Source organism: Podarcis melisellensis (assembly GCF_964234715.1).
Source record: "Podarcis melisellensis genome assembly, chromosome: 13".
NCBI classification, from domain to species: Eukaryota; Metazoa; Chordata; class Lepidosauria; order Squamata; family Lacertidae; genus Podarcis; species Podarcis melisellensis.
Genome location: NC_138545.1, coordinates 47,329,720 through 47,354,156, shown reverse-complemented (window position 1 = coordinate 47,354,156; position 24,437 = coordinate 47,329,720). Strand labels below are relative to the sequence as shown.

The 24,437-nt window shown below is 42.6% G+C and overlaps 1 protein-coding gene and 1 long non-coding RNA gene across 12 annotated transcripts in view; one reads left to right on the top strand and one right to left on the bottom strand.

Annotated features, from left to right (window-relative positions):
• SLC20A2 (solute carrier family 20 member 2) overlaps positions 1-24,437 on the bottom strand; it is a 90,641-nt gene that overhangs the window by 39,668 nt on the left and 26,536 nt on the right. For 8 of the 10 annotated variants that reach the window (XR_014162172.1, XR_014162173.1, XM_081884027.1 and 5 more), the window contains exon 2: positions 2,240-2,780. Coding sequence is in view for 8 of the 10 variants with exons in the window: in XM_081884027.1 (XP_081740153.1) it covers positions 2,240-2,522 (283 nt within the window). In the remaining 2 variants the exon portion in view is untranslated. Of the gene's footprint in view, positions 1-2,239; positions 2,781-22,127; positions 22,149-22,286; positions 22,612-24,437 lie in introns of those variants that run through there. The other 2 variants (XM_081884029.1, XM_081884030.1) reach the window with 2 other exon arrangements.
• LOC309354391 lies at positions 13,298-22,335 on the top strand. Of its 2 annotated transcripts, XR_014162247.1 has the most exons (4): positions 13,298-13,772; positions 14,372-14,448; positions 14,782-15,923; positions 22,247-22,335. It is a non-coding gene; the product is annotated as an uncharacterized lncRNA (long non-coding RNA). The 2 variants fall into 2 exon arrangements; XR_014162248.1 differs by having other exon boundaries at positions 13,298-14,448.

The window sequence follows — 24,437 nt, the reverse complement described above, 5'->3', positions numbered from 1 at the left end:
CCCTAAGGAGTCTCAAAGCAGCTAACATTCTCCTTTCCCTTCCTCCCCCACAACAAACACTCTGTGAGGTGAGTGGGGCTGAGAGACTTCAAAGAAGTGTGACTAGCCCAAGGTCACCCAGCAGCTGCATGTGGAGGAGTGGAGACGCAAACCCGGTTCACCAGATTACGAGTCTACTGCTCTTAACCACTACACCACACTGGCTCTAGTGTGAGAGGCATTCATGGTGAGTTCTGGCACCTCTTTTTCAAGAAGAAGAAGAAGAAGAAGAAGAAGAAGAAGAAGAAGAAGAAGAAGAAGAAGAAGAAGAAGAAGAAGAAGAAGAAGAAGAAGACTTGTACCCCACTCATCTGACTGGGCTGCTTAGGCAATATCGTTTCCCTGCATCTATGTCAGGTGTCCATAATCTTGTGAGATTTGGTGGAGCCAATCAGAAGCAGAGCAAGCAATATTGACAGTTAGCTGCCAGCACAAGGTCTTCTCTATAAACAGGAAGAGAAAAAATGCACTTGTACAGAAGAATCTAGGACTTGCAATTTGAGAGACAGAAAGCGTATCATCCCGCGTGACAGCAGCTCTCAAGAACTATATCCCGGTGTTCATTTTGGCATTCTCTGTGCACAGCAAGGAGTCAAGAGGATGTGACTTCTGACTAACAGGAGAAGGGAAGGTGAGAGCATCCTAATAACCAGTGAAACTGTGATCCCAGGCACAGTGGGAGCCAATCCTGATAAGGATTTACATATGCAAACCAATGAGCCAGTTCAGATGAATATTACTTCAGCTTACTAAGAAGAAATGTGCACAAGTCTTTTAGTAGCAATAGCTCCACATTTCATCTGAACTGGGAAAATACGGGTCCCAGCTTCAGAACAAGCCAGGATGGGAAAACCAACTTCAAACAGCGGTTTATCTTGACGTGTTCTGAAACTGGTAACCAAAGATTCTCATTTCAGACAAAAGAGCAAACTATGGATAACAGAGGCTTCTTGGTTTTTTTGTAGTTTGAGCAAAGAGGCTGCCTGTGTGGGCAAAAGACCCACACATGTTTCGGCTTAATAAGCTGATATATGATCATCCAATATTAGTTAGGCCTTTGATTTCTAGAGTGTATACAAGAACGTCCGCTAGATCCCAGGGACAAAGAGTAGGATCTAATGGGCTTTTCAATCAAGTGTGCATAATTAACATACAAAATTGCCATCCTGTCTGGTTATAAATGCAAACGAAACAGCTAGAAGTTTAAAGAAGAGCAAATGAAGCTGCATCACACTGATCAAGCATCTTATTTTTTCAGAGCAGATGAGATTTTTTTCTGTGGAAGTAGGAGCCATTAATTTATTAGCCAGTCCAGAGAGGTGACAGCTGGACTTATCCAACTCTTTCTATTCTTCACCCTTTCCCTTCATGTATTTTGTTGGAACATCACATATCTCCAAACTGGCATGAGACAGTGAGACCACAAGCTATGGAAACTCTTTTGCTCCTGAGCTTTATTTTGGATTGGGCCGGGGGCAGGGGGCTACCAAAAAACCTCTTTTGCCATCCTATTAAGATCATCCTTTTGAAAACTGCACAATCGTGTCATCTTTCTCTGTTCTTGCACACAATTTCAACACCCATGTCAAAATAAACACAAGCATTTATTTTGATAGGTTGGTGTTATATGCAGTACAATGCACATGGTATATTTCTACTGAAGTAATAAAAGGCTAGCAGCCTTGCTAAGAACTGAAGCAGATGTTAGCATCCCCAATCCTTTAATCTTGGTTAATAAAGAAGCAGCAAAGGGCATGAAAGTTCCTTCTCACCATGACAGCACTGATTTTATCTGTAGCCAATGCTAACCAGATTCTTTTAGTTATCTTTAAACCCTTGTTTGATATTCTGTTTAAGATGAACCTGGTTAGAATAATCTTCAGTCATTTGTGGTACCAATGGGGGGGGAGAGCTGGTGGAATTTGTACAGGGGAAGAGAGGGATCACCAGGTCCCAGATTCTTAAGCATGGTTGAGAGTTCAGCAGTGAAACATCTATATAGGGTAGATTCTACATCAACCCTGGCAGTTCCTAACAATAGCGAAAAGCAAATTTGCACATTCAGAAATATTAGTGTCCAAGACTCAAGCTGCTGTATTACTATTTGTCAAAAGGCTTTGGTGACATTTCTTGACAGGACTGGAAAAGCACAAAACTGCTTGAAAAAACTGACATTGAATATAAAACGAAAGTTACTCACCAACCATTGCGCTGACCTCTCCTGCCATCAGTAGTTCCACAGTGCTGTTGTACAGGTTCACATCAATGATACCTTTACGAATCGTTTCGCCTACTTTTGCTCCTAGTAACACTGAGCCAGTCGTTTCAAAAATTGAAGCAAGAATGCAGGCCTGGCGCAAAGTAACCACACCAGAGCCCACGGCAGTACCAAAAGAATTGGCAACATCATTTGCCCCAACCGAGAATGCCAAAATAAAAGCAATTATAAAACCAACAATAACCATCCACAGGTATTCCTCCATGTTTCTCCGGGTTCTCTTTCGCCTTCTGTAAGTGTTTAACCAGACAAAGCTGTAGGGTACCAGGACAGATTTGTAAAGCAGATTTCTTGCACACAATGAGTTCTCTCTGGAAAGTGCTGTGCAGTGTTGGAGCGTGAAGAAACTGCTAACTGGTGATTTTCAAGCTACTGTCAATACTGTTTGTTTGGCTGGATTCAGTCACCAGTGAAACCCATTCCATATTTTGCTTCAGTAGTGTTAAAGCTGCGATGACCTCTCCTGTAAAAGATAATTTTTTGAGGATAAAACACAACAGATTTACAAGTGGTTAAAATCAACTGATGATATTGCGGAAAGACATGTAACACTCACAATGATAAATGCACACAAGACTATCAGAGTCAGTTTAAAAGTAACTCAGAATCAGGGATGGCAGAAAGTAGACCACAGTCCTTCTGCCTGTTGGTTACTGAGACACTTTCAAGAAATGCTTCAAGAACATTTAAAGAGCAATCCAAGCACCAGTCGACCAATGAACTCATGCTTTTATTTTGTTTTGTTTTGTTTTTTAAAGCAAGAATCACAATCAGTCAAAGCGCAATTGAAAAAATAGTTGAAAAGTAGTTGAAAGTCACATACACTGACTTTCCTACTGTCTTTCAACACTCCCCGAAAAACCTCTCCTGAGGATCAGGATGTACAGAGCAACACATCCTTCTCTGCCCTTCCTGTAGAGTTTACATCCAGAGATATCTGTCTCCCACTGGTTTTCTCTGCTCCACCAGGCTTCTGTAATACCAACTATATCAATGCCACCTTTTAAAACCAAGCACTACAGTTCACCCATCTTGGCTTGGGAGCTTCTAGCATTAGCATATAAACACTTGCACAGAGTCTCGCTCTTGAAGTATCTTTGGTGCTTGCATTTTGATTTGCGGCGCTTTGGCTTCTCTGAATTACTGTCCTGCGCCCCGGCACTCACAGTGCTGAGTTTGCTGCCACCCCATTTAAATATTCACCCATTTATCATCTTCATGCCTCAGGTCCCATTGCCTTTCGCTGCAAATCAGTTTAAACGTTGCTATGCCACCTATTTTATTTTAAATGCCAACAGTCTGCTCCAAGCCCAGTTCAAGTGGAGCTTATCACTTTTGTACAGGCCTGTCTTGCCCCAGAATGTTCCCCAGTGACTAATAAATCCAAACCCCTCCTCCTAGCACCACTGTCTCATCCATGCATACCTTGGAGGTTCTGGCTTTCAGCATTCTACCTAGCAACCTAAATTTGGCTTCCAGGACCTTGCAACTGCATTTACCCTTATCATTGGTGTGAATTTGCCCCCAAGTTCGGACTTTGCCCCAGGACGACCTCCCTTGCTAACTTGGCGACGGACAACATGCGCAACCTTCATGCCAGGCAGGCAATTCACCCTGCTAATCTGCACGCTCAACTACCTATGTTCGTAATGATCAATGCTTTAAAATAAAATAAATGCTTCTCTCGCTCACGCACTGAATGATAGAGGCATAAATTAAGCTTTAAGAATGAAGTATAAAATGAAGCATGTTTATATTATATTGACATTTCGGTTACTTTTAAAGACTGACACCTGGGATCACTAAAATTGGGGGGGGGGGAAGTGTGTGTGTGTGTGTGTGTGTGTGTCTGTCTGTGTGTATCCACCCCGGTAGTAAGGATAAAGCTTCCATCTAGGTTTTGTCCTCATTCAGTGGAAATAGTGTCAGCCTGTCCAGTGACAAAAGAGAACTGAAACAGAGTCCCAGCGGCAAGCCTTTGAAAAGCAAAGAAAGCTGATGACAGATGCTGCTGTCCTGAAAAGGCCTGGTGAACTGACCCTGCAGTACAGTGTGCAAGGGAAAGGACAGGATGTTGCTCTGCCACAGGAGTAGCCAATTGAATCCATTGGCAAAGATTAACCAAGAAGGAAATAAGAATATGGCAGAGTAGTATCTTAATTGCAGTACTTGCTGGTGAAAAAATATATGCCTGTTTCAGAGATACTATGCTACGGCATTCTGGACATGCTCCCCTGTTACCATTGTTAAAAATACTGTTAAGTGTAAAGCAGCCTTTCTCAAACCTGGATCCCCAGATGTTCTTGAACTACAACTCCCATCATCCCTTACCACTGGCCCTGCTGGCTAGGAATGATGGGAGTTGTAGTCCAACAACATCGAGAGACCCAAGGTTGAGAAAGGCTGATGTAAAGGGTGCACAATGAGGTGGCTGACGTGATGCTGTGCCTGACACATGCCAAGCACCTTCTTTTGCACCCCTCTCCCAAGTACCAAGGGCTTTCCTCAAAAATCATACGGAATTTAACAATGAAGAGAGACTGCCAATCAATATTTGGAGCTGAAGCTGGAGGGGTAAGCTATCATCCAGCCCAGGCTTCTATCAGCAGCCAATATATACTTCCAAATATGGGAGAACCAACTGTCCTGGATGAGGTGAACTCAGCAAGCTAGACATTTGGTAACCAGCTCATAATTACACATTGTCACAGCAAAGAGCAGAAAGAACTCATATAAGCCACACATTTTGCATTCTGTTCTTCTTGATGTTGTTAAGGGGTGATATGATAGCCATGTTCAAATATATAAAAGGATGTCACATAGAGGAGGGAGAAAGGTTGTTTTCTGCTGCTCCAGAGAAGCGGACACAGAGCAATGGATCCAAACTACAAGGAAGAAGATTCCACCTAAACATTAGGAAGAACTTCCTGACAGTAAGAGCTGTTCGACGGTGGAATTTGCTGCCAAGGAGTGTGGTGGAGTCTCCTTCTTTGGAGGTCTTTAAGCAGAGGCTTGACAACCATATGTCAGGAGTGCTCTGATGGTGTTTCCTGCTTGGCAGGGGGTTGGACTCGATGGCCCTTGTGGTCTCTTCCAACTCTATGCTTCTATGATTCTATTCTATGTTTCACATGGAACGTAATGCCCTACTGAAGGGGTACTAAAATCTTTAAGCTTGTTGTCTAGCTTCCACCATATGCTGGAAATGCAACCCTTTATCCCATGATCTTTAACAGCAATTTTTGTGGAGGCAACCTCTGCTGTGTTGTTTAACCTATACTGTGCTTCTTTTCGCTTGGAATTGGTTTAATTGTTCTTGTAATTGTATACACCATTCTAATTGTTTGATTATATTGTTGCAAACTGCCCCTGGGACCTTAACATGAAGGGACGGATAAGAATCTCATAAATAAGTAAGTGAACTATTTGACACTGTGCCAAATCCTTGTGATCATTTATTTTATTTTCAGAGAAAAGGGGCCCCTGGCCGCAATCTCTCTCAGGCCCAGCTAGTCCACAGTGTGACAACCCCTATCCTTGCCAACTGCACAAAACTGCTTTTGCTGTAACTGAGCGAAACTGGAGGTTCTTTTAAAAAAAGAATATGGCACAAGTTTGCAACCCCATTAAGGAAGAAAAATAAATGCATCAGAAACAAAGATTAGTACCATGGCCTTAACAAAGCAAAGGAAATACCCTTCCTCAAAGAATTAATTCAATCTAGAAAGTCTCAAAGTGTTGCGTGCCACAGAAGTTCACATAAATCTTGGGTCAATGCACTTTATCTATCATACTTATGTCTTCTTCTTTTAATAACCCCTTTTCCACAGCTACTGCTACAGGATTTCTGACAGCTCACAAAATTCATAATAATGCCTTAAACATCATTCAAATCAGTGCTAAAGACATATGAGCTGTCAGGAAAAAGCATACCGCTCAAGATGCAAAACCAAGCTAGCAACAGTCAAAGCAGCAATAAAAACTAGCAGCCTACCAGAAGCATGGGCAAGAATGAAGGACTTTCCCCGTCACCTAAAAGACAGATGCTCCAAATTCATGTGGAAAGCACATGTGGAAAGGGTCCTTCTCTTTGGTAGCAACCTGCCTAATTTGCAAAGCAGGACGACAAGAAGAAACTCTCCAATTTATATTGTATCTAACAGGCAGCTTCTTATTTTTTTAAAAAAAGTGGTTCTTACAATAAATGGTGTGGGATCAGGTAATAGGTCAAACCCTGAACTGTGCCTGAAAACAAGCTAGACATCAGTGAAAGTATTTTAAGTCCACAGGAGATATACTCACTATTGTGGGTTTGGGTTAACAACCTGACCACCATATTCTGCACTGCTTCAACCTCTCAGAGACAATTTCCACATCAGGCCTCCATATGATGTCTTGCAGTAAGTCATGGAAGCTATGACAAGAACATCACTTCCCAACTGTTCAGATTCTTTGCTGAACCCAGCAATCAAAGAGAGAGAAATAAGAGTTTTACATGCTTCAGCACCTATTGATTCCCTAAAAGCAACCAGCCTTGAAGAAAGATTGGTATGTGGGCAGAGGAAGCAACAAGTTCTAGAGAACCTTCATTCCCCACCCTTTCCCCCTTACCTGGCTCCCCTCCTCCTAGCATTCTTCTCAGGACTCAATCCTTTCTTTTGGAGCTTCAGCAAAGCCCCAACATTTGAAAGCTGTGTGTGTTTTTAACTTGGGTTAGAATATGGTGTGACAAAAGTAAGCAAGTAGAGCTTATTCTTCTTGTTTTACTACACATTACACCCAAGGTTCCAGCAAATAAGGAAGAAATCCAAATACTGAAGCAAAAATTATATCCAAAGTTTGAGGTACCTCTAAACAGCAAGTCATTGGAACACAGCTTTGCAGAAATATGCAACGCTGTTTGCACAATAGTTTTTCAGATGGCAGGGAACAGGATTATGTTAGCAATGTGGCACGTGAACAAGCTAGGCCTCCTTCTGTTTATGCAAGTAAGCCTCCTTCTGCTCATACAATATAGGTAGCTGTTGTGCTACGTTCAATCAGCAAGCATGAAGCAGCATCACATCACTATAACACAGTTTCACCAGGGTTAGACAGGAGGCATCATGGTTAGACAGGAGGGATCATGGTTAGACAGGAAAAATGAGGGACGCATGGAACAATGAGGGACGCAAGTCCCACCACTATAGCTACCCCATATCCCTTGGGCCAACACTATTGCCGTAAACCAGGCAGACTGAGCAATACAACCGGGACTAGCCCCAGATGCTAGTCACAAAGCACCAGCATATTTTTTGCATTTAAGCCCTGCCAAAATAGCCTATGGGGCGCCACTGCAGCTTACAAAAATGCAGTTACCATGAAAAACCCCAATTTAAAAAATGAACCAAGTACAAAAACCATCTCCCACTTCTATTAAAACAGAATTATACCTCACCTTCTGAAACCTCCTAACTGTAAAGTAAGGGAAAAGATGGCCTCCTAAGCTTCCTTGGTGAGGGTCATCTAAAGAAAAGCACCATCAATGGAAATGCCCTGTTCCTATCAGTCTAGCCTCCAGTTATGAAGGGGATGGGCTACTGAAACACATGCCAAATTTCTGGATCCATTTCAGGATGGATTTGATTGGTGGCTGCAGCAAGGGCTGCAAGGGCTGCTGTTGATTGGCTGTTGTTGCAGCTATTGTCGGCTTCTGCGATGTGCACTGCTGTGAGTGTTGGCGGCCAGGTGGGTGAGTGATTTCCTCCCAAAAAAAGCTCAGCTCAACAACTCTGGGTAATTCCTCCCCCCACCCCCGTTTCTTAATTTTAGTCCCCAAAAATAGGGGGTATCTTATATACGGGGGCGTGTTATACACGGAAAAGTATGGTAACTTAAATAGAAAACTAACTTAAGAAAGATTTTTCCTCCAAAAGCATTTTATTTTAAAAACTCTTATTTATTTTTAAAAATCGGATTTATTTATTTTTTAAATCATTGATTTTTATCCATCCTGATCCATTTCAGCTAGGGTTCAATCTATAGCACTGAGATCACCTTTGCCAGGAGAGAGACAGGGGGAGTGGTTGCTCTGCTCCTACTTAGGCAACCAGCTTCAGTAGGTGATCCTGGGTGATTTTTGCCTGGTCTTATGGAGCCTTCAGTATGGCGTTCCACAGGGTTCAAGTCTTATCCCCCATGCTATTTAAATATACATGAAACTGCTGGGTGAGATCACCCAGACTTTTTGAGTGTGTTGTCATCGGTAAGCTGGTGACACACGGCTCCATTTTAATCTTCAGCAGGTGTAGCAGAGCGCATGCTGAACAGGTGTCTGGTTGTGGCAATGAACTGGATGACAGCCAAAAACTGAGGCTCAATCCAGACAAGACAGATGGTTAGAGAACAGTTCCTTGATCTGGACAGGTGGCATGCAGCCTACTTTAGGGTTGAAATTCCCCTGAAAGATCAGGTGCACAGATATACCCTTTGATCCATCACTGTCAATGGAGACACTAGTGGTCTAAACAGCGTGCAGCACCTTCCACCAGCTTCAGCTGGTGGTCCAATATGGCTGGGCATAGCCTGGCTTCAGAGTTCTATGACCAAGTAACCTCACAGCTGGATTACTCCAGTTACATATAGGTCCGCCTTTTGATATGGTTCAGAAACTGCAGTTGATGCAAAATTCGGTGGTCAGATTATTAACTGGGATAAAGGTAAAGGGACCCCTGACCATTAGGTCCAGTCGTGACCAACTCTGGGGTTGCGGTGCTCATCTCGCTTTATTGGCCGAGGGTACCGGCGTACAGCTTCCGGGTCATGTGGCCAGCATGACTAAGCTGCTTCTGGCGAACCAGAGCAGCACACGGAAAGCCGTTTCCCTTCCCGCCGGAGCGGTACCTATTTATCTACTTGCACTTTGACGTGCTTTCGAACTGCTAGGTTGACAGGAGCAGGGACCGAGCAACAGGAGCTCACCCCATCGCAGGGATTTGAACCGCCAACCTTCTGATCAGCAAGACCTAGGCTCTGTGGTTTAACCCACAGCACCAACCACGTCCCTTATTAACTGGGATAGCACAGTCCAAATCTCTAACACCTGTTCTGGACTGCCAGTTTGTTTCCCAGCCTAATTCACCTATAAAGCCTTAGATGACTCAGGACCTCAATACCTTCCCGGCCCTTATATGAGCCTGCCCATGTCCTGAAGTCAGAATGAGGGGCAGGCAGTTGTCTAGAGGGTGATCACGAGGAACCAGCCTCCATCCACAGAATGGTCTCCCCAGGGAAGCTCACTCGGCACCAACATTTTCTTCTCCCAAGTGTTAAACTTTTCTTTGAAGCAGTTGGTGATATCTTTCCATCTCTCGATCTAACTTTGGCCATCTGCTATGGCAAGGCCTATGTTAGGGGCTGGAATGATTGTTTTATGATTTGATTACTGTGCTCTGCTTTTTTCCTTTGCTTGTCATGAGTGGCATTGCATATTTTACTATATTTGTAAATTGCTCTGAGATGCTTATGTAAAGCAACTAAGAAAGCTTGAGGAGGGTGATGCAAAAATCTCCTAGTTAAAATTCCTGGTATCTAAGGTAGAAGCACTGAAACAGACATTAATGCCTTGTTGCAACATGTTATATGTGGACGCCTGCCTCTGAAAGTTTGGAAACTTCAGCTGGTGCAAAATTAAGCAGCCAGTTTGCTCACCAGGGCAAGATGGCTTGAACACATAACACTAATCTTGGCCCGACTGCAATGACTGCCAATTAGTTTCCAGGCCCAATTCAATATGCTGGTTGTGACCTATAAAGCCTGGAACAGCTCAGAGCCACAACACCTCAAGGACTGCCTTTCCCAGTGGCGTAGCGTGGGTTGTCAGCACCCGGGGCAAGGCAAGTAATTTGCGCCCCCTAACCTGCCGCTGCTGCCAGCTTCTTCTTGCTGCTGCCTGGTCTGGTCTGGTGTGATTCTCTCCCGCGCTCAGCGCTGCGCTGGGCGGCCGCTGCACTGTCCCTCCCCCAGATAGTCCCTCGCTCTCTCTCCGCACCGCACGCCTGGCACCCACCCCCTCCACAGTGGGCAGCAACCCGGTGGCTCGGATCGGATTCACACAGCCAGCACTGCAGTGAGAGAGAGTGAGTGAGCCAGGTAGGGGCAGAGAGCTGCGAGTGCGAGCGTGCCCCCCCCAGATGTTGCGCCCGGTGTGGCCGCCCCCCCCTGCACCCCCCACGCTACGCCACTGGCTTTTCCCCATATTAACTGTCCCAGACCCTGTGATAATCATCTGAGGTGCTTCTTTGTGTATCCATGAAAGGTCTGAAGGGCAGCAACACAAATATGTGTCTTTTCTGCAGTGGATCTCTGTCTGTGCAATGTACTCTCCCCACGGAGGCTCGCCTGGAGCCTACATTACAGATATTTGGGCACCAGAGGTGCGCACCAGACAAAAACATCCCTTTTCTCCCAGACCTTTGGCTAATTAAACAATCTATGGCCTTTTAAACTGTGGGGACGTTATTGTTTTGTTATTATGTTGTATATTTTTGTGTTCATATACTGTAAACCGCCCTGTGATCCTCAAATGAAGGGCAGTAAAAGGTAAAGGTAAAAAGGTAAAGGACCCCTGGATGGTTAAGTCCAGTCAAAGGCAACTATGGGGTTGTGGCGCTCATCTCGCTTTCAGGCCGAGGGAGCCAGTATTTGTCCACAGACAGTTTTCCGGGTTATGTGGCCAGCATGACTAAACTGCTACTGGTGCACGGAGGACTGTGACGAGTGCCAGAGTGCATGGAAACGCTATTCATCTTCCCGTTGCAGCGGTACCTATTTATAATCTCGCACTGGCATGCTTTTGAACTGATAGGTTGGCAGGAGCTGGGGCCGAGCAATGGGAGCTCACCCTGTCGCGGGGATTTGAACCGCTGACCTTCTGATCAGCAAGCCCAAGAGGCTAAGTGGTTTAGACCACAGCGCCATAGAAATTTAATAGTAATAATAATCTCTTGTCCTGGAGCACCACTGTCACCCAATGAACAGTACTAAGCTAGCTGGACTCAGAAAAAGTCAGCTTCATATGTTCACAAAGAATTTTGAGCAGCTCCTAAGCTGCAACAGAGGAACACCATTTGTACATCAAGGTACACAATGTTTCTAGTATTTTTAAGTAGAAAAGATGGAAAGAGTGGTCGTTAAAATTCATGCCACTGCCTTCTGAATACAACACTCAGCTACCAGACTACTGCATAAGATGAGAAGTGTTCTGTTTTACCTTTACTTCACAAACTTTGCCTCCTTACCCTATTTCTGTGCTGTGTTGTACACATAAGTTAAGTGTTGTGCATAGGTCATGTGCCTCAGATTTATTAGATGCTATATGCAGTATTCAAAAATCCCATTGTTTCAGGTGCATTTTGCGAAAGGGAATTCCATTAACGCGAGCAGTTTCTGAGCTCTGGGCGCAGTACTGCGCCTGAGATTTCAGATTAAAACTGCAGAGTGGAAGGAAAGGAGGACCTTTTTCTGCCTCCCCACTTCCAGTTGCTCTCTGAAGACTGCAGAAGAGACGCTCTTAATAATATTAGGGGAGTGGGCAGTGGAAGGACTAGACCATGTAAAAAATTGAACATAATATTTTAGCTGCAGTTCATTCGTTTTCAGCTTTGTATTCTTGTTATAAAAAAGCGTGCCTAGACATTCCATTGTTGCGCCCATAACCTAGGTTTAAGGTGCCATTTGGCTCCTACCTTTCATATCTCAGTTGCTAACACTGGCTATATGGGCAGTCATAATTATTGAAGCATATTATTGATACAGCGATGCATTCCTACTGAATGGCGCAGGATACCTTGGTGTGAGTAGCAACAGTCATAAGACAGACTTTTCACTGTTTCTTTCATGTCTGTCATGTACCGTATTTTTCGCTCTATAAGATGCACCAGACCACAAGACGCACCTAGTTTTTGGAGGAGGAAAACAAGAAAAAAAATATTCTGACTCTCAGAAGCCAGAACAGCAAGAGGGATCGCTGCGCAGTGAAAGCAGCAATCCCTCTTGCTGTTCTGACTTCTGGGATAGCTGTGCAGCCTGCATTCGCTCCATAAGATGCACACACATTTCCCCTTACTTTTTAGGAGGGAAAAAGTGAGTCTTATAGAGCAAAAAATATGGTATTCAGCTGCTAGGGACAAAGTTACCCAGAGTGTTAGAAGATTTGCTAAGTAGTCAGCTGATCTTTACTCAGTAATGCAAGTGCAGGAGACATATGTTCAACCCAATGGAGAGATAGAAAAGAAACACATTCAGTAGGTATAATGGATGCTTGGGTATGGATGACATATTTATAAATGTGTTTATTTAATTTATATCCCACCCCCTTCCTCCAACACCTCTGTGAGGTAAGGATGGACATATAGAGGGGCTCATTGCCAAGTGTGGATTTGAACCTTGATCTCCCACATCCATAGGCGCCGACTCCATGGGGCCTGAGGGGGCCCGAGCCCCCTCAAAAATTCATTTGGGGGGCTCTGCCCCTCAATAATTTAAGAAAATTATTAGTTATATTATGCTTTGTAAAATCACAAAATTATGTTGGTATTTTTTATTTTCCTTGTTTGACGATAGTTACCTTTTAGAATACATTCAGTAATGAGTTAAAACAAAGCCACTCCCGATCTAGAGAGGGGGTGGGGTTGCGGGCTCTCGACCCATCAACAATCTCGCGGGGCTGACGCCAGCCCCGTAAGAAGCGGGGATTCCCCCTAGCTCATTAATATTCACCGCCCACGGCGGCAGCCAATCGGCTGCCGCAAAGGGCGGGCCCTCACAGGTTCACTTAAGGTCGGGGCAGCCCGGGGCTCGCCCCTTTCGTTCCCCCAGCAGCAGCGGTTTGGAGGTCTTGGCCCCCCCCCCCAATATTTTTTATAAGTCGGTATGGGTCCCCGCCCCCCCCCAATATTTTTTATAAGTCGGCGCCCCTGCCCACACCCTAGCCCTAACGTTCCCTAACCACTACTCCATGGTGGTTATATTCTAGAATTCTACACAATGTACTTGGGATTCAGATCAAATGACAGGATTTAGGCATGTTAAAGTAAGGTTCAACTGGCTTGTTAAGTTACAACACTGTTGCACACACAAGCACTGAAGAAACATCCTTCCTAATGCACAGACTTCACCCCAGGATGACTTAACAAAAAAGAACCGGAATGGGTCAACCAGATGTCACAAAGTCACTTCCTTCAGGATGACACGTCAATCAATCGCTATCACTTCCCTGCACTGTGGTGTATAGTATTCACTTTGATCTACTGTAATAATCTGCTGGTGGAATTGCCTGCAGTTAACTGTACGTCTCTGCATTGTTTACTGCTCTCAATTCCAAAACACTGATGAACAGAGCACATTCTTTTCCTGTTTCCCAGTGAGTAAGCTGCCTGTACAGTAAACAACCCCAACTTCTAGGGAAGCATTCACAGTAAGACCCATTTCCATAACCCCAAATCCACTTGCTCAATTCCAATACGGGCCACAAAGATGAACCATGTAATGTAACGAAGAAAAAAAGAGACCAAAGGTATAATGAGTGCTAAGCAACAATTAATATGTATCCTCTGATTAATACAAGAAGTAAACATACTTCAGAGCAACCCAATAAAACCTGTGTCATGATGGCTCAAAAATGAAGTTTTTGCTCTGAGGTCAAAAATCACAGTACAAATGGTCGCTTACCTTACATTACATAAGATCTACCTTTAATAATCCCGAGTAAGATATATTTAGAGAATTCCTGCCAAGATCTGAAATTGCCTACAACAATTTGCAGAGAACTACTCAATTAAAAATTTCACAACCTGCAATGGTATCATCCTGCTTGCTTGATTTTAGAAGATATGTGTTGGGTTAGTCCAGGGGCTAAGGGAACTCCTACTGAGTCAACCTACAAGTAGCGTATTTATAACCACATACTGCTCTAACAGCATTAACCTCTCAATATCTTTTAAGGGAATCTGTAGTGCCCTTAGGTATAGTCTATTACAAAAGACTTTGATTCAATGACTCATATTTTTCCTGTAGTTGCATTGATAGGGACATCTGCAATTTATGCAAGTTACCTACTGGTGCAGCTCTTCTTTACAACTGGCTCAGTCACAGTAAGTATGATAATGGCAATCTCTCCCATTTCTCTCAACCCTTTCCTTCCCTGCAATATTGCTAAATAGTCTAAATTTCACTGCTGGGTTCATAGTTTAAAAATTGAGAGCACAATGCTCCTGTCCTTGAACATCAGCTTTTCTATCATCCACAAGAGGAGGAACTGTTCAAGGATTCGGATTAGAATGAATTAGGAGATGTATGACAGAGATAAAGTCACCAACAAGATCAAATCGTAAGCAAATCTGAAGAGGCCAAATGAAACTGGTTCAAGGTAGTTCAAGTGAAACACTTTGCTGTGTTCCTGTTGTCCTTGTAATTGAATTCTATAGGAAAATCATTACTGACAGCAGTATCTACTTGGAGGGCACAGCAGACATTGTTTGCAATGAAAACAATTGAGATGACATCATCTGCAGGTTGGCAAAAGTCTGTGAGAGCCATTTTCCAAAATAGCTGCTGACCTACAGAACTGAGAACCATGGCACCTACATCCATGCAACTTATGTCAAATTTATGCTATGTTTCAATAATGCTAACTAATATATTATACTATATCAACAATAGTTAAAATATGTAGAAAGGAATTAGGAATTGAGGTGTGACCCCCAAAATAATCATTAAGCCACCCAAATTACATATCCTCACCTCCAAGAGATAGGAGTGAATTGTGTCTGGTCCAACGCTTTGGGAGCAAAATACTGCATAGCTCTAGTATGTCAAAAAGAATTAGGAACTGGGGTGTGCACCTCACATAGTCACAGTAAACTTGGGCTATCACAAATCATACATCCAGGATGAAATGGCATCAATTTAAGACCAACCCAATACTTTCTTTTGAGTGCAAAATGCTGACAAGTAAATGGGCCCATGCCAATTAATTACAAAAATATGCACAAACACTCTCCTGGGGGTGTGAATGTGTGGTTTGCGGTGGCCCAAGGATTCCTGTGGAGGTACACTTTCAGTGTTAGAAACTCAGATATATAAGCTAATCGCCAAATGGCACCGTAAACCTGGTTTATGGTCACCACACAAAAAATCTAGGTGCCAATTTTTCTCCAGTGGATTTTATTATTGTTGTTGATTTCTGTTCTATGCCAATTAATATTTTAAAGAAAAAACCTCAAAGTGGTTTACAGCACATTAAAACATCAAATAATAAATCAATCCAGAATAAAACAAATTCAAGCTTCAAGGAAATTACTTCAGATTCTTCTCTAAGTGACATTTGGCTTGCTCCATATTTATTTACCTACTTAATGTATATAGCTGCCTCATAGCACAAGGACTCTAGAAAGGCAGTGTTGTGTTGTTAGGTTTTTGGACTAGGACCTGGGAAATCAGGGTTCAAATCCCTACTCAGTCATGAAGTTCACTGGGTGACCTTGAGCCAGTCACAGCCTCTTAATCTACCTCACAGGGTCTCTGTAGGGATTAACTGAGGTGAACCATTTACTCTTTGAAGAAAAAGGTGAGATATAAATGCAATAAATAAAAGCTCTTTTGCCTACCTGCTTAAGAAAGCTAGAGGGGCCAGCCAAATGCAGACGTCAGCCACCAACCTGGCATTCAGAGATCTCCACGTGGTCGCAATTGGACCTGTGGCAGTCACAAAACATGCCTAGGGTGCACACCCCTGATCCTCCTTTTTAAAAACCTATTTGGCTATTGTCGGCATAGGTTTACACCACTGACACTGCCTTGCATCCACACAAAGTCCTGGATCATACACAATTCACTTCCATGTCACAGAGATCACTCTCCTGGAGTTGTGAATGGAAGTTAATCTGACATCAATCAATAGTATCAAGGGGAATTTGCCTTAATGGAAAAGCTTACGGAACAAATTATCGTCTTCACTACACAAGTGTGTGCTCACAGTTTCACTGAAAACTGTTAACCATTCATAGCTTACAGCTAGCTACAGCTCCCAAGCGAGGACAGTATCTAATAAGGTCATTCACCTAATGACCAAATGGCTAGATGGTTTATATTGTTGCAGTAGTTTTAGAAAGCACCATGAGTGCTTTCAAAAAGGCAACAATATAATAAGACCCTGCTAAAAATCAATGTTATTTCATTTTAAATCAAAAACATAAAAGCCATAATTATTCTGTGCTTGGCAGTTATGATTGCTAGAACTTGACATACAATTTGGCAACTACTGGGGGGGGGAGACGACCTCCAGGAATTATATTCAAAAAAAAGGCAACCAAAAATTCAGAAGAGGCAAAATATTCTACACAAAGAAATATACTGAAACACAAGGTGAGGCTTTGCAGCTAATCAGCATGCATTTGGCAAACAATATCTGGTGTTTGCATTACTGTAACAGATGCCAGCACTGTGATAAGTAGACATATTTTTTCACTTCTATTAGGTTTTCTAACATTTGAGTTTATGGTCAGCCACTAAAGCCACGACACTTCAAAACCAAAGCATTTGAGTTTCCACTTACAGTCTCTTTCTGGGACGTTTTAACATTAAAAATGCTACTTTGTCATCACCAAGAACAGTTCTCAGTCTATCCCTCAGCTGTGGAATTCTCGGTCTAACCACAGCACCCTTAACACTGTACAGTCTCTTCCCAAACCATATTTCCATCCTTGCTTTCCCCCCAGCCTGCAGTCTATTCATTCAGAGCCCTCTCAGATCTAGTCCTCGCTCTCTTCTATCTGCTCCTCAGAATCTGCAATTTTCACCCACTCACCCAACTTGTGCCTGTTTGCCCTCTCTTGGCTCATTTGTACTTCTCCACTAACGAAGTATTCACGCCTCTAATCCTCAGCCCTCTTGCCTCTCTCCAGGCCCAGTGTTCCTGCTCTCATGCAGCTGAATGCCTCTGGGAGAGAATCAAACAGCTGAGCAGTTTTGTCCATTGTAAAAGTCATCCTCTCCTTTCTGCTTGCCATATGACTCATCAAGAATACAGTGGTACCTCGGGTTAAGTACTTAATTCGTTCCAGAGGTCTGTTCTTAACCTGAAGCACCACTTTAGCTAATGGGGCCTCCTGCTGCCGCCGCGCCACCGGAGCACGGTTTCTGTTCTTATCCTGAAGCAAAGTTATTAACCTGAAGCACTATTTCTGGGTTAGCGGAGTGTATAACCTGAAGCGTATGTAACCTGAGGTACCACTGTACTGCTATGATGCACACCAACTCTAGGAATCTTCAGCACCTCTTCCATCCTTTGAAGTCCTACTAGGACTTTATGCCCTCCCTCCACATTGAAGGGTTTGCCTGATAAAAATAAAATAACCCCCTATCTAACTCTCTTTCCTTTTCTCTTTCCTCCCATCTAGTTCATTATTCCGCTGTTATCTTCCCCTTTGATTCTATCTACCGCCTCCCATTATTCTTCCTCAATCTTCGGATTGACCTGAGATCTTCGGATGAAGGGCAGTATACAAATTTAATAAATAAATATACCACTTTTCTCTGCCTCCCCCCCATCTCATCAGCACATTCCTTCCCTTCTGCATTTAGACACACTAACACTTTCCACCCTCTCCAAAAAGGACACCCCCTTGACCCAACCTGCCTCTGCAGCTACTGCTCAACTTCTCTTGTGTTCTTTATCTCTAAACTCCTGGGATGCATCACTTACACCTACTGTCAACTCTCTCTACCACAGCTTCTCTTGATCCCATAAGATCTGACTTCTGCCCTCAGCATACCAGTAGATCAGCCCTTCACTGATGATCTCCTCACTGGCAACTATCTTTGCAGCCTATGGAACAACTGATGGTTCTCTCCTGCATGACTCACTTCATGCTCTAGGTTTCCATGACTCCCCTCATCCGCTTCTCTTCCTGTTGACGCAATTGCTCATTCAACTTTTCCACAGGGAAGGGAAGCTCTTCCTTTGCTTTCCCCCTCTCCATCATGGTCTGTTGTGACCTCCGCATATACTCTCCCCTTAGTGACCTCATCTCATACCAAAACTTTCAATATCAACTATATCAGGGGTGGGGAACCTCGGGTGGGAGGGAGCAAATGTGACCCTCCACACTCTCCGTCTGACCATCAGGACTCTACATAGGCCACTCCCCTTTCTCAGCCACACCCATTTCCCCATAACAGCCCTGCTTCGCACACCCCTTAAGTGTTTTTGCCTGGCTGAAATGTGGTCCTTGAATTCTGGCAGTGTTTCTTGGTTGCCCGGATGGTGGGTAGATACTAACCTATGGTTCAATGCTAAAATTTACACTTTTTGGCTTTGGTGCCACCCACCAATGCCATGTGGCTCCTGGAAAGTTGTCCAGATGAGAATGTGGCCATTGGTCTGAAATAAGCACTCCAGACCTATGTGCTTATGACACCTACCTCCACATCAGAACTCCCTCCTCTATCTCAGAACTCTGCCTACCTGTCTGTTATTTCTGCTTAATATTTAATCACAGTGTCAAACACAGTGAGGGTTGAGAATTAACCTCCGTCGCCTTTCCTCCCAAGACCTCCACTCCTCATATATTTTCTATAACCACCGACAGCATCACTATCCACTATCATCCCTCTCCTTTGGCATTCACATTCAGCTCAGCACCATAACATGTCACTTTACAACAAGGGCAAAAATAAACCCCTTTCTCTTTGACCCCCCCGACAAAAACTCTAGTTCTCAAACTAGTAACTTCTCATCTTGTCTTCCACGGTCACACTTCAGCCTCTTCACTTCTATCCAGAACTTTGCCACCAAAACCATTTAGCTCACTCATTGTTCTGATCACATGATGCGCCTTCAGCAGGTCCATATCTGCTCCAAACCCAGCATAAACTCCTCATTCTTGGCTTCAAAAACCTCCATAGCTATGTCCCTAATCCCATTCTTTTTGCTCTTGTATCCTAGTCTTTCACTCTGATTTATTACAATAACTAAAAATCATTTTTCCCCATCCCAAAACAATTTCCCTTTCTCCTCCACCTCCACCACCCTCAGCCATCTAAAGGTCTCCAAACATCCTTAGATGCCTACAGTTTCTCCCTTGTTGCCCCTTTTGGCTAGAATGGCTTTCTTGAATATCTAAATAATGCCTTCTGTCTTCTTTCAAACCCATTCTAAGTGCCCACGTTATCCATAAAGTCTTCAGCACATTTACCCTCACCTCCACCCGATTACAAATGTTATCTATCACTTCAGATTTCTTACTGAAAGCTTTTAACGCCAGGGATCTCTCTTGCTACTCAAAAATGCACTATGATCGTGCTATAAAATATGTTGTTGTTGTTGTTGTTGTTGTTGTTGTTGTTGTTCCAGGCATATCTTCACAAAAGACAGAAGCCTTGAGAGTAAACTACAATAAATGCCCCAAATTTCTTGACTTTAAATACCAACTTCACATCAACAACATCTCATTAAGACACTACATAAATCATTTGAAAGACTGTGTGAAATCTTTTTCAGGGGGACTATTCTTCACACTCATACAAAGGCACAAGTGGTATCACCTACGGGACTCAAAATCTCTTTGCCTTCTGAATAACAGGGTTCCTCAATAGAGTTTATGAAATAGAAAACTTAATTAGGTTTTATGGAAATACTTTGGAGGTTTTTTTCCAGCCAATATATTGCTATGCAGGTCAATGAAAAGGGTAGTCTTGGGCTGGTACCGTCATTCCATCCCACCTCCTAGTCCAGATTTAACACCCCCTAGTTTGCAGATTTACCAAACTAAAGAAAGGATGAGTTTCCATCAATTAGCAAGGCTTGCTCTGTACACTGTTCAAACTAATCCGTTTGCTTTCTGTTTGTGTTAGATTAGAAATATTTGGGCAGAGACTAAGCTAATATTTTGTAAAGCGCTCTACTCAAAACACTACTCAAATAAATAATAATCTCCAAAATCAGAAAATATTAAGCAAGTGCCAAGCCTTGATGGTTTTACAAACAGAAGCCAAGTAGAGTAGGCCCTTTATTGTACAGTGAAACGCCCAATCCCAAAAAGCAGATTTGTAGTAGAGACTTGTAAAAACACTTTATACCCTTCTACCCAGCCAAAGAGTATATCCAAGGGGAAGGCTATCACAGAAAACAAAGGTGAGGGGTCAAGCAGGACACTTGCAGAGCCAAGTTCAAACTCCAAGGAAACTGCAATTTATTCCCAGCCAACAGCAGAATAGCATACACAAATGGAAATAAGGAACTTTAAAGGGAATTCTAATGGGTTATCCTTAGATTTCCTCTGTGATGGAATCCAGGGCAAACCCTGCTGACTTACGGAGCTTGTTTACATGTGGCAGATTAATTACTGCCAGTACTTTGCCAGCATTTAAGAAAGACTCAGATGCAACTCAACCCGTACAATATAGGTCAGAAGGCACTTGCCCTGAAAGAACTCTGAACTTTACCCCATGTAAACCTAAGCGGCAACAGATCACTTGGGCGTTTATTATGGACTAGTGACAGAGGAATTATGGACTATTATGGACTAGTGACAGAGGAATATTTGCCAACCAGCAAATATTTGTTTTCCTTAATATGGACCTCACCTTACCCATGGGAATCCATCTAAAATTGGTATGTAGAAACCCATGGAAAAACATTTTTTCTGCTCAAAAGCAAAAGAGGCAAATGTTACAAAATTTGCACACATCCTCCTCTTCAAAACGGAAAGCCCAGCAGGATTGTACTACTAACCACAACCATATAGAGCTTCCTATAAAACAATCAAATTGAGCCACAAAGACAAAGCTTGTTTCTAATTGATAATAACATGGGGTTTAGTTTACAACAACAGATTATTTCATAGCAACTTGCAAGCAATTCTTTTTGTTTGTTTGTTTGGGGTGTACACACATATACACACACCCCTCTTACATAACACAGTTAATTCTACAATACTTAATAAAATTTCAAATCTGGCTTGTAACGCCAGGCACAGACCAGTTGGATAAGATGGCTTTTTCCCTCCCACAGGTTAAAGTCATTCAAGTATTTAAAATTTAACAGACCCTGTTATGGCAGGCAGGATAATTAAAATAGTTCTAGGCAAATTACATCCCTACATGGTTCTAAAATTACATGCACAAAGCTTGCAATAAGACCAAGGAGGATGAAAGATTTATACTCCAGGAAGGAAATAATGCCTAATAAATATCAGTTATATAAAAGGGTTACTTCACCAACCAATTCCAACTTTCCCTACACATCCTTATATAGCTTGCTTAATTGCAAGCCATCCTGCACGACAAGCACTGGTATGTTGCATTTCAAAAACTCATGCTGGCGTCTGTTACCTTCAGCTACAGAAAGACTATCATTTATTAGGAAAAACCTGGCAGTAAAAACTATCTTCCCTGAATAAAACCCATTTCATTTACTGTACAAACACATTTACTACACATACTATAGACTATATATTTCAGATACGTACTACACATATTTGTATTCAGCTAGAGTAAAGTTTACTTCCAATAATAAGACAGTGATGCTTGAGGTTAAGGTAGTTTTCAACCAAACAGAAGATCTTATCTGCCTCCTTTCAGCTCAATTTATTTCTTGAAAATAGATGCTATAAAGTACTTTTTACAAAGGGGAGAATCAACCCCATCATGAATCAGAAAACTGTCATAGAACGGCCTCTCATTCTTTTCTACTTCCATAGAAGGTGTGCGATTTTCAAAAATTCTATAAAAGTTTATCAAGAGGGGGGAAACCCCATTATTAAAAACTTACTCAATGCTTTGAAGCTGTTTCAAAGAGAAGCAAAGTTAATTCTTCAAGTAACTGCCTTGCTAGTCACAAATGCATTCCTTATGTCTAAAATAGATACCCTATCATATTCACACCTCAAGAGCAGAGATCTCAAGCAAAGTGAACTGTTCTACAACTTACAGAGCGAGCTCCAGATAAAACTCCCGAAAGAACTGCAAAACAAGGCAACACTCATAAGCATCAACCAAGAGTTTCTACTCAAGGTGAAAACATGCCTCCTCTTAACAGGACACTCTGTCGAGGGTGGTTACTGAAACACAGGGCAGCGTCATGATTACTTGAGTTAAGCCAATCCAAATGGAGCTCATTTATAGAGAGCTCCTGTCAATCCGCCCCACCTCCTCCCCACAAAGCATGAATACAAAAGGGACAGTTGATTGTGCCTCGCAGTTTAGGGTTTCTTTAAGGAAAAAAAAAAAATCAGTTCACACAGACTAGCAATATTTAGCAAGTGTTGTATACCGAAACTACATATGCAGAAAAATAATTCAGTGCTTTAATTGGATTGCACGAAATTAAAGGCTAGGAAAATGCACGTTTTTACATTTTGTCTAGACATGTGGTTGCAAACATTACATTAGTATTTAACAGTCAGAATTATTCTAATTTAATAAAAGGGAAACGTTTAGAATGCACATGCAAACCAGATTATTTTTATAAAAAACCTGCCTTTGTCTTTGAAATTCTTGCTAAATCACAGTGGTGACAAATCCTAGTGTGATACAATAGACATGAGGCTCTCTGGGTGAATCTGGGACAGTCAATCCCTCAGCCAAACCTACCTCACAGGGTTGCTGTGAGGATACAATGTAGAAAGGGAGAAATGTATGTGGCACCTTGAGCCCCTTGGAGGAAAGGCGGGGGGGAAATGCAATAATAGGTAAATAAAATGAAAGTAACATGAGCTTCATAGCTGTCTCAATGCTTTGGGGCACAAAGGGGAATTCTAGTGAGTGAACACATTTACTCGTTTTTAGATTTGGAAATCTAAGTGAGCTGTTTATTAAATAAGAGTATTTTATCCCATTATGATGCCATTAAAATGTGCATGACAACTGACATAGTTCAAATTGCAAATGGGGAATATGTAGGCCTAACACACACCATGCCAGTTTACATCCTGGTTAACCATTTGACGTTCACAAGCAGCATGTGGCCATTTCAAGACAAACTGATTGCTCCTGGGTTAACTTGGCATCATAATCAGGTACATATCAGCAGAGGGGTAACCATGTTAGTCTCTCACAGCAAAAAAACCAAAACCCCAAGAAATATGCTTGCAGCATAAACTTTCATGGACCAGGGTCTACTCAACACAATTAGTGCATCAAAATTGAACTGAATATTTTAGCAAAAAATACTATATTCCTTGACATGCCTTTAACTGCACCACATTCTATACACAGAATTAGGATAATAAATCCAAAGCACACATACTGCAAATCTATAGCAGAAACAAAAGCAACAAAAAGCCCATTTGTTCTTTTAGTATCCAACCAGATACCTTCCTGCATGTGGAAAGTGTTTTCTCTTCTCTAGGATGTTTATATCTTGCTCCAATATATTGCTTAAGAAAACCGAAACCAACATTCATGGTTTTTGTGTGTGCACGAGAATTTGTATAGTATTGCTGCTCAGCTCTACAACCGATACAATTATTTTCAGGCAGCAGGCTTCAAGACCTGAGACACACTTGCAACCCTACCCACAACATAGGATCTGAATCCTCACATATGTGGCTGTGTTTCCTTTTTCCTTCTCCCTGCCCCAGGACTGTCTGTGACTATTATATCTTCTACACTACAGATTCTTTTACAATTAAATCAGGTTGCAAACTGTCTACAAGTTATCATGTATCAGTATCCTTCCTCTGCACCACCACATGAAATTCTGCAACATATACAGTGGTACCTCTGGTTACATACTTAATTCATTCCAGAGGTCCGTTCTTAACCTGAAACTGTTCTTAACCTGAAGCACCACTTTAGCTAATGGGGCCTCCTGCTGCTGTCGCACCGCCAGAGCACGATTTCTGTTCTCATCCAGAAGCAAAGTTCTTAGCCTGAAGCACTATTTCTGGGTTAGCGGAGTCCGTAACCTGAAGCGTATGTAACCCGAGGTACCACTGTAGTGGAATAACCCCCTACTGTATCCTGGAGGACACCCAAGAGTCTCAGCTAAGGCATGGACTCTAGTATCATATGTTAGTGCTGCAAGGTGGTACTGAGGCACACCTTTGTGACTGAATTATAACACAAATACTCTCTTTGA